Source organism: Oncorhynchus mykiss, chromosome 2 (genome assembly GCF_057628025.1).
Source record: "Oncorhynchus mykiss isolate SJ-2025 chromosome 2, ASM5762802v1, whole genome shotgun sequence".
In the NCBI taxonomy this organism is placed as follows: domain Eukaryota; kingdom Metazoa; phylum Chordata; class Actinopteri; order Salmoniformes; family Salmonidae; genus Oncorhynchus; species Oncorhynchus mykiss.
The window spans coordinates 62,905,236-62,916,366 of record NC_143023.1 but is presented as its reverse complement, the minus strand read 5'-3'; the positions used below and the strand labels follow the sequence as shown (position 1 = coordinate 62,916,366).

The window sequence follows — 11,131 nt, the reverse complement described above, 5'->3', positions numbered from 1 at the left end:
TGTTTACTGGGATGAATATAATTTATGTCCCAATGAAATATTGCCAGCAATATGTTAGCTATGGGGATTCTTTAAAGTCCAAAATAAGTAAAAATTGTCCAAACCGAAATGGTCACAACCAAAACATTTGACACCATAAAGATATATAGAGGTCTTTGTATCTATGCCATTATGGAGTCTGTGATAGCCTCAATGGCACTTCCCTTGCTATCTCCCATTTAGAGTAACATACACCATGCTTTACCACCTGAGCTACAGAGGACCAACATGTGGGTAGTGGATAAGTGCACACTTCAGGAATAGATTCAGTCTTTAACTTGTCATGGTCTCAACTCTCTGGATCTGGATCTGGATCTGGGTCTGGATCTGGGTCTGGATCTGGGTCTGGGTCTGGGTCTGGATCTGGGTCTGGGTCTGGATCTTGCGACCAATGTTCTGGTGTAAATGTTGATCTTGGCTCCTGGATATTACCATAGTCTTTGGAAGACAATGTTCTCTGATCATTGGCTGATCACTCCCAACCCATAGGAATCCCCACCCAGTTGACTACTTTTAAATGTTGGAAGCCCTCAATGGTAATGTCTGTACCAAAACAAATTATTTCCATCAAGTCCTCTATTTATCTCTATGATTGACACTTGACACCAAAACGCCTAATATTTTGCTAAAGTAAAGATAGGTAAAGTGATCATTTAAACATCAAACAATAATTAATTAGATGCATAAGTAATTCAATCAGTCAATACGTTTCAGATTCATATAATCAACATTAAACATTTTACAGGGAAAAATAGAGATGCTATTTCCCTAAATGAAATGTCAAGGTTTTGAAAATCAGGTAAAAAATCATGCTTTTACTATTTTGTTAATTTGGTATACTATTGTAATAAATACAATGAACATGTAATAGAATATTACTCCAAATGATCACTACTGCATGGTTCTCATTTTACTGCAACTTGTTCACTATGTTTAATTAGTGACAATTTTAGTGAGGTGGTAAGGAATTCAGGTAAATATGATTTAAATATGCAATACAAATAAAGTGTGTGAGTAGAATATACAGTTGAAGTCGAAAGTTTACATACACTTAGGTTGGAGTCATTAAAACTCGTTTTTCAACCACTCCACAAATTTCTTGTTAACCAACTATAGTTTTGGCAAGTCGGTTAGGACATCTACTTTGTGAATGACACAAGTCATTTTTCCAACAGTTGTTTACAGACAGATTATTTCACTTATAATTCACTGTATCACAATTCCAGTGGGTCAGAAGTTTACATACACTATGTTGACTGTGCCTTTAAACAGCATGGAAAATTCCAGAAAATTATGTCATTGCTTTAGAAGCTTCTGATAGCTAATTGCCATCGTTTGAGTCAATTGGAGTGCACCTGTGGATGTATTTCAAGGCCTACTTTCAAACTCAGTGCCTCTTTACTTGACATCATGGGAAAATCAAAAGAAATCAGCCAAGATTTCAGAAAAAAAATGGTACTGGTTCGTCCTTGGGAGCAATTTCCAAACGCTTGAGGGTACCACGTTCATCTGTACGAACAATAGTACGCAAGTATAAACACGTGGTCCACGCAGCCGTCATACCGCTCAGGAAGGAGACGCGTTCTGTCTCCTAGAGATGAACGTACTTTGGTGCAAAAAGCACAAATCAATCCCAGAACAACAGCAAAGGACCTTGTGAAGATGCTGGAGGAAACAGGTCCAAAAGTATCTATATCCACAGTAAAATGAGTCCTATATAGACATAACCTGAAAGGCCGCTCAGCAAGGAAGAAGCCGCTGCTCCAAAACCTCCATAAAAAAGCCAGACTACGGTTTGCAACTGCACATGGGGAGAAAGATCATACTTTTTTGGAGAAATGTCCTCTGGTCTGATGACCAGACAGACTATTATTCTGACATTTCACATTCTTAAAATAAAGTGGTGATCCTAACTGACCTTAAACAGGGAATTTTTACAAGGATTAAATGTCAGGTATTGTGTCCTAAGTGTTCATAACTGTGGCCTTAATTGCCTACCGTCTGTAAGATGTTAGTGTCTTAACGACCGTTCCACAGGTACATGTTCATGAATTGTTTATGGTTCATTGAACAAGCATGGGAAACAGTTTTTAAACCCTTTACAATGAAGATCTGTGAAGTTATTTGGATTTTTACGAATTATCTTTGAGAGACAGAGTCCAAACTCCTGCTGAGTTTACATCTACTGTATTGCAAGTATAATCCAGCCTAAATCCAACGTAGGTCGAGGTCCTCCGGCCTCTCAGCACGTCCCCACAGCCTGGTCAGATGTTATGATCAGGAGAGGCATGTCTATTTCATAGTCATCTTGCAGGTTTGAATCTGAGGTCTGTTAAGCCAAACACACCCACATATTCAGGAGAACGTTGTCGCAGTTGAGTAATAACATTGCTCGTAAATTACAGGTAGACTTTATTGAGTAGCCTTTCAAACATGTTTCAATCACTATCTTTACAATAGTATACCCAACTAGGTTATTTTGAAATGATACTCTATGGTCACATCTGGAAAGATCTCTGTGATCTTGAGCTGTCTAGTCAATTGAAGTGGCGTTAGAAACTAGTGCAAATGTTTCCACCAGATCATTCTACTTGGAAACAGTAAACATGAATAAGTAATCTTGTGCTGAATTGCCTGGTGATGAGCGAGGACAACCACAGTCCAAAGTGCTCACAGAATCTCCACTCATGATGCACTCCAGTGGAGGCTATTGGTTACTACCATCAGGTTTTACCCTTGACTTGGTCATGGTCTTTGGTCGATTTGGAACTTTCACATTATAAACTGTTACTTCTTCTTACAGTGGGTCTATACACGTTGTGATGTGTTCGCACCAGGGCCCTAAAGCAACTGAGGACACATGAGGTTCCATGAGGACACAGACTTTTTGAACGGATCTTGCGTTATCTTCTTATATCGCAGTATATTTGCCATTACAGGAGCTGATTCATAATGTGATACTTTGATTCAGAAATCCTCATTTGGAATACGTTTTCATTTCCCAGGGAGATAGCCATTGATGGATTTCCCTAGATGGACAGTGATAAGCTTTGGCCAAATGGCTCGACTGACTGAAACACTGATTATGACAGACCACCTAGCTTTTTCATTCAGCTCGGCTGTAGGACCAGTGTGACCTTACACTGGGGTCTCCGTGTTTGACACTTGTCAACAAGAACACACACACACACACACAAATGTTGTTTTTTCTCCCGGGGGACCATGAATGGTTCATATTGAAGGGGGGATTTGGACTACACTGTAGTGACTGCTGACTGCTCTCTCTAGTGGGGCATGGGGATATGCAGTTACTGTAATAATTCTGGATCAACCACCAGCAGATCCCAAGGGTTTTGTCCTTCCAATCAGGTTCTCTAATGATTGTGACCTGGTTTGTCGTGACGTTAACACCTCCAGGGGCTTCAGGATATTACTGAGAGGGTTTAGGTTCTTCAGCATATTACTGTAGGAGGAATAGAGAGTACCTTAGTTTTGCTAGCTGCTACTCATATTGGTACACTTATAATACTCTTTTCGTTATACAACAATCACGGAAGGCTACAGTGTGTGCATTTCAAACATGTAATACATGAAAAACAAATACTCACACATGGTAGTTTATACTGCTTTTTTTGGAACTCAAATACGCTTTTTTTCAATTGGAGTTTGATTAAAATAGGACTCTGCAGTTTGCCTTATGTAATTGCGACTGTTTTGTTTTTGGCATGGGACCCTGTTCAGGAGGATTTGTCCTCTGTTTTTGCTCCGTCTTAGGATCTTCTGTTTTTGTACCTAGGCCTGAGTAATTTTAGAGTGTATGAACTCTGGATACACGCAGAGCTTGAAGTCTGGTTTTACTCTGTGTAGTACTTCATATATCATACTCTGCATTTATGCTGTTACCAGACACCACTCAGAGGTTTGGAAATACATATTTGGCTCCAGTGGATAAGTGTTATTGATATTGCTGGGGTCAGGGATTGGTCGTTCCGTCTTCCGTGTGCTTCAGTCCTCTCAAATTATAACTTTACTAGCTACCTTCATTTTGTTCTTCCAAAAGCTTTAACTTAGCCTGGTCCCAGCTCGGTTTGTCCCTTTGCCTACTTCAATGTCATTGTCAGCCCAAATTACAATGTATTGGCATGGCAATTCCCAAAAGGAGTTGGTAAGAGAGCAAAAAAACAGACTTAGCACCCAGGCTAGCTTTGACTGGCCGGTCAGATGATGTCTTTATTTGTGTGGTATTGATACTCTTGCAGGTATAACTACACAACGGGAAATGCCACACAGTATTCTACAGTACAACCATTCTAGGGGGAATCAGAGTGAGGAAACGAGCAAAAATAGAGGCAGTATTTCACACTGCTACGTAACATCATTTTCTCCGGGGAATTGGACACTTGCGTATAACCTAGCCAACAATGTCATCATATTTTTCATGACTAAAAATCCAGTTAAGGAACTCCCTTGTTATGACAAGAGAGAGGATTAAGGGATTACATGTAATTTGAGTTTAACTGCCCCCTCCAATTTCTTCACTTCTTCCCCAGATGTGAGAAAATGCTCAAATTTAATCAAAATACGTCGGCAGACGAAACCACTACAGTGTTTTTGTTCACAATATACTCCTACTAAGGACAGGGATTTTCAGATGACAGAAATGCTATATTCTCTTTTCATGATTCGTCCCATATGTGTGTTTTATTAATCCCAACATGAGTAGTCCTAAATGTTGCATGTTTGGTGATATCCCTCATAGCCTAAATACTGGAACGCCACTTCCATGTTTTGTATGGACATCTGTTCAGTTCATCGAGGATTTACAGTAGCTACAATTCAGCAGGGAATTCAGCATTGCCTTTATACAAATAAGCATTTGTCAGTCCTTCTCTCTCTCTCTCTCTCTCTGACCGAGAGCTTGAGATTCTAAGGTTCTGTCTGCATTTTTTTTGTCCACAGTTTAGTTTTTAACATAACCGTGTTCTGTTCATGTTCTCTACCTATACACTGTAGTACTCTAAAATACCCCAATTCATGTTGTTAAGTTAAAAAGAATACAAGATTAAAATTGCTCTCACCATTCAACCCTATTAGGGTTCAGAACTTTAAAGCCATTTATCTCAGAAGCATCTTTTTACAGATAGAACCTTATGATGCTAAGGACGTGTGATCTTGTTCCAATTTGTTTTCATACTACAACAACTAATCTGTGGAAAAACCTTCTCCAGTTCTTTGTCATGGTCCTTTGAGATGGATTTGACCCGTTGTCGACCATAGATTTTGTGCATTTCAGTGGGTTAAATGTCTTGAAACAGCTGTGGCTTTAGAGTCCAACGAGAGAGTTGTAGTCAGGCATGTGTCAAGACAACAGGCAAACCGTAGTGACAGTTCTCTAGGTTTACAGGCTGGTTGTGTTAAACTGAGATTGCGTGAGTCTGAATGGGACTGCAGTAGAGTATAGTGGTACTAATTCAGACCCTCTCCCACCATTTCACCCCACTAATCCTGCCTTCAGCCCAGGGAGGGGGGCTTCCTACTGTCCTACTGATGTTACCTCTCTGTCTACTCCTGTTTTAGCCCCTCTAGCGTTGAATGATTTGCGGTGAAATAAGTGTTCCCAATTTTCCTTTTCAGTAAACTCTTAATGGCAGCTGTACAATAGATGTTTTGGCTAATTTTAGATGTCAGTTTGCTTTTGAATGGACACTAACTCAATCATTGTCTGTTATTGTTTGGGTTTGTCTTGCTATCCCTTACCATCTCTCAGACAGGCCTGTTGTAGCTGGATCAGCTGAGTCCTATAGAGTGTGTTATTGTTTGGGTTTGTCTTGCTATCCCTTACCATCTCTCAGACAGGCCTGTTGTAGCTGGATCAGCTGAGTCCTATAGAGTGTGTTATTGTTCTTTTGAGGAGGTTCTGGGCTTTAATATGTACATCTGGGATGTGATGTAACTACAGTTGTGTTCTCTCTCTCACTCTCACTCACACGAAGCACATGGGACATTATCATCGCACGTGTGTGTGTTTATGTGTGTGACGGCCGTTAATCCAGGTGGAGGGAAATCATTCCCCCATCTGGCCCATGTGTCACAGAGTGTGAGGAGAATCCTCCTGGAAAACCTGGTGTGTATGTTTCTCACAGAACACAAATCTCACTTCACCCCTCCCACGGTCAGCCACACTGGATGGGGTTTCAACACCTACTGCTTACAGTACAGTCAGTACTATGCGTCCCCTATTTAACACCATCTCTGAGAGGGTATTACTGTACACTATACAAGCAGGAAGTCTCAAAGAACCGTGGCTGTGTAATTAAAACCATGAAAAGGTTGTGCACCTGAACTTTGATCTGGTGTTTGGAGAGTGTTTTGAATGTAAACCCAATGTGAGTGTTTCAATACACAGAATGTGTATTGAAAATATAAATAAAGTACTCTGAAACACCCAAAAGTGGTTCTTCCACCTGAATATTGGTGTTTTTAAGGTTTTTATGAAAACACTTTTTGGGGTTTCAGTACATGTAAAAGGCAGCACAAAACACAAAACCAATGTGTCTCATACAATCAATGGTTTAGAAATGCAAATGGTTTATAGGCCGTTATCATAAATCAATATTTAGGCTATGGAGAATATTTTTTGTGGAATTCCAGCTTTATTTTTCAATGCTTTATTTAGACAGATTAGAAACAGGAGGGGCAGTAAAATGGTACATTTCGGTGGAATTTCACCCACTCAACCACACAGCCACACCGTAAGAAATTATTCTGGGGTGAATTGACATGGACAAAAAAAAACAATAACAAATACTTATTTGTATTATTATTATTATTATTCTATATCATTTTTTAATTATTAAAACAACAACTCCCATCAGTGGGTGCTATGGTCAGTGGGTGTGCTCGCCCCCACCCGCCCCTACACGCCAGTAGGGTGAAGCCCCCTCCACCGGCTCAAAGGGATTTTCCAAGGGCGGTAAAGACCAAGCCCCGCCCGACGCTCTGGCGGGCATGGAAACCAGCGCACCCATAACCAACATATACTTAATAAAAATAAATGCAAGTCGTGCAGAGGCCGTGCTCTAGCGATAACTCACCCGGCTTAGACACTCTCCCCACCGAAGACTGAGGTTCAACTCCCCGCTCCAACCAATCTGTTTCTCCCACCTATCTGTATCCCCTCTGTCATTTCACAACTCTCAATAAAGTGTCAAAATACCCCCAAGTCATTTCAATGATTTCTTATTTTCATTTCACCAAAAGAATGTAACAATAAATACAACTGAACGTGTTTCTCGAAATGTAATTATCTTTCATGAGGATAACCAAAGAGAGAGAGAGAAGTCTTTGGTTTGAATCACTTTGCATTTCTTATCTTGTCACGTGGTTCTTTCACACACCGCCGTATCTGCTGAAGAAAGAAATGTGTTTTCCTCTGTAAATATAATGCTTGTTGTACCATGAGGTGTAGTAGATCGGGATGAACAGATATCAAAATCATCAGGCAAAATGACGTTCAATGAGGACAGCACCCATTCCCACAATGTAAGACACAGAAGTGCAGAATCCTCAATTCTGGCTGTTTAACCGCCAGTTATTGCTGGTGGTTTGAACACTGCTTGACAATGCCTGCCAAAACAGTATAATAAGGTCAATTGATCAAATACGTAAAACAATGTTAAATGTTAAGACAATTCCGACAAAGTGATCTAATTCTGCACTAGACATGATTCAAAACATTGTAATAGTGTTTAGAAGCTTTAGAGAGAGGACCATGTAAGGACCAAACACCTTACATAACATTGTGTGTGGCCTTATGCACAGCTACTATGTACATGATCAGTTGTCAGGAAAACCACAGGGCTCTAGAGACAGTATGTCATGTGATCGATAGTAAGAGTGCTGTTTGTTTCTTTCCTCCACAGATTCCTCATGGTCCTAGTGTGCCTCATCTTCAGTGTCCTGTCCACCATAGAGCACTATGCCGATTTCGCCAGCGGAACTCTCTTCTGGATGGTGAGTGGACTTGTGATGGATTTCCTCTCTTTAGTTTTGTTGTTGTTGTTGTTGTATTGCAATACCATCCACATCCACATGATGGGAGTAGGACATCTTGGGTGGGAAGCAGACTAACCGCCATCTTAAATTCAACAGTTCAACAGTATGATAAAAGTAGTGAACCTCAAATGAAATGGAAAGGATATATAAAGGCACATGAAACTCTATGTCTATTAGTCGTCGGCATGCTTCAGAACTTATTGCTGGGGGTGATTTGGTTCATGTAGATTCTAACGGCCACTCTCAGTACTACTCTCACAGGTAGACAAATACTGATATGGGTCAGTTTTCATCACACACACACACACACACACACACACACACACACACACACACACACACACACACACACACACACACACACACACACACACACACACACACACACACACACACACACACACACCTGGGGGGCAATCAGAGGACAGGAGTGTTCTCTAAACTTTTGACCATCATTTCCCTTTAGAGGATTCACTGGCTGCTGAGTTATTCATTCATTTACACCCTGGAAGAGAAACTCGATTCTCAGCAGCTTGATTAGAACTAAGAAAAATTGAGTGCAAAGCCCAGTGGGTAGGACAGAAGACCGAGCTGGAACATTTTGAGCTAAAGCAGTAGTTACGTTAGACTTAGAGTTTGAGGAACAAAACGTGGTTAAAAAATACATTTGTAACTCAAGACATGAGCGTTACGAAACCTACAAGACACCGTATTAGAAAAGACAACAGGCGGCAATGTCCGAAGGATGACATTTGACACTCCACTGTGTAACCCCATTTTATGTGCACCTGCATGTGTGTGTATGATGTCATTGTGTTTGTGTATGCCATATGTTGTGTGTGTATGGAGTTTGTGTCTTCATGGTGCGCATTGTGGCTATGCGAGTTCAGGGTTAGCTGACATTCATGAATCAGAGCGTGCTTGTTTTGGGTGTCAGAGAGGACATTAGTCCTCGAGGATATTTGGCTTTCAAGGCGGCTGCCAAAGTAAAGCTAGCCAGGTTCAGCAGGGCGCACCGACATCCATCACGTGTCACACGCTCTAGTCTCTCTTTCCTCTCCTGTTCTCCAGTCTACTCCGGGTCCACTGATGTCACAGCTGTGCGGCACGGTGGCACCACCAAACATCTGATCAGAAATGGGCCTCTACCGTCATAACACAGAGCCCCATTAAGGAGTTCCATATAGCCCAATCCAGCTTCAATCCATCTGATCACATTTAAAACCTCTGGATCAGCTTCATCCTAGTTTTAGTAGATTAGGGAACACTATTAAATGAAACTATCAGCTGTTTTCTGCAAACATCTAGTTACCGTTTCATCACACTGAAATCTCTGAAATCTGGTCGACCCATTTTAGAATTTTTGGGATTTATTGTAATCTTATTTGATTCTCCAAATTCGCCAGTTTGTTTTTATGTAGTAATTCAATTATTTGATTGAGAAGAACCAAAACCAGTTAAACACCTGTCTTTTATTCTCAGCCCAATCTGGTCATTCATCTGTGTTTCACGTTCCTGTTCCACTCTGATTTGGACATTCTGTATGTCACGTGTCTTGCTTAGGTTTCTTTAAAATCTCACAACAAGCCATGGTGACAAACAAATAGACTTATCTCCTAGAGATGCTGGCCACTGGGGAGCAGTCTGAACAGGTGTGGGGATAATAGCCTTGGCTGGAAGAACATATATGCTACATCTACACAACAGTGCTATTTGTTCTTGTTACATCAATCCACTGCACAGTATAATTTATGAGGAAAGGAAGGGCATCGTCGCTGCAGTGGTAGTCAGTGAAAATGTCTATAGGGTGAGTGACAGTCAGGGGATTGTTTTTGTGACTATGGAGCTCTGTTGTTGCAGCAGGGCCTTGGAATTAGGTTTCGTAAGGGGGGGACTGGTGGGGAAGCCAGTTTAAGCAAGCAATGGGACTGCCGCCCACACTGGGACGGCTATTGCTGAGCGTTAGGTGGCACAATATTATGGAGAAATGGTGCGAATGTAAAAGATATTGGTTCACTAGGACTTATCAAGTCGTGTCACACCTACACAAAATGACACGCATTCAAACCTCTAAGATGGATGCTCGCACACACACTCAAATGTTGTTTTGCTCCCGGAGGACCATGAATGGTTCATATTGAAGGGGGAATTTGGACTACACTGCAGTGACTGCTGCAGCCTCTCTCTAGTGGGGCTGGGGGATATATGGTTACTTTAATAATGCTGGATCAACCACCGGCTGTTTTGTTTTAATCAGATCCCAGAGTTCTGTTTTCCTTCCAATCAGGTTCTCTAGTGCTTCTGACCAATGTCTTTTAACCACCCAACAGATGTGTAAAGGGCTCTCAACACAACCCAGCTCATTAGGATCCATCCTACCTGCACATCCTGCTGAGGCGCTGTCACAGCATTGACGCTCAAATCAGTGAGCCTTTGACCCTGGCTCAATATGCTCTGTCATCAGAGATGCTATCAAACCTTTCTCTGGGTGGGCCTGTGTGAATGGCTCCTTCACCACCAGACCACCTCGGTCTCTCTCTGTCAGCACACCCTGTCCCACCAAGCTCTTATCACACCTGAGATCTCAGTGCATTGCTTGGCACTGGACATAGAAAAACACTCATATCCCTCTCATATGCCGTAGTATGAAATAGTAAATAGACAGTAAGTCGTAGTAAATTGCGATAGTAAAATGCAGTCGTCTTAATGGACTAGTTTTGAATGCTTTGTGTCTTCCCCAGCCCTGTTTTCCTGACTGTTGTCTATAACTGCTTGTGTTCTGGTCCACAGGAGATTGTCCTGGTGCTGTTCTTTGGGACAGAGTACGCGGTGCGGCTCTGGTCCGCCGGCTGCAGGAGCAAATATCTGGGGATCAAGGGACGACTCCGCTTTATCAGGAAACCCATATCTATCATTGGTGCACCTGGCTTCTACTTTATTGAATCGCACACAACTGTGCCACATGCAATCAGACAGACACTGTTGTTACATGGTTTTACCCCCCTTCTTCTAGTACTATTTCTACTGTTACTACTTG

General features: G+C 41.5%; 1 protein-coding gene across 1 annotated transcript in view; it reads left to right on the top strand.

Moving 5' to 3' along the window:
- The window catches only part of kcnq1.2 (potassium voltage-gated channel, KQT-like subfamily, member 1.2), a 252,912-nt gene that overhangs the window by 8,146 nt on the left and 233,635 nt on the right, over nt 1-11,131 (top strand). The window contains exons 2-3 of the mRNA XM_021579553.3: nt 7,962-8,052; nt 10,885-11,011. Of these exons, the coding sequence (XP_021435228.3) occupies nt 7,962-8,052; nt 10,885-11,011 (218 nt within the window). The remainder of the gene's footprint in view (nt 1-7,961; nt 8,053-10,884; nt 11,012-11,131) is intronic.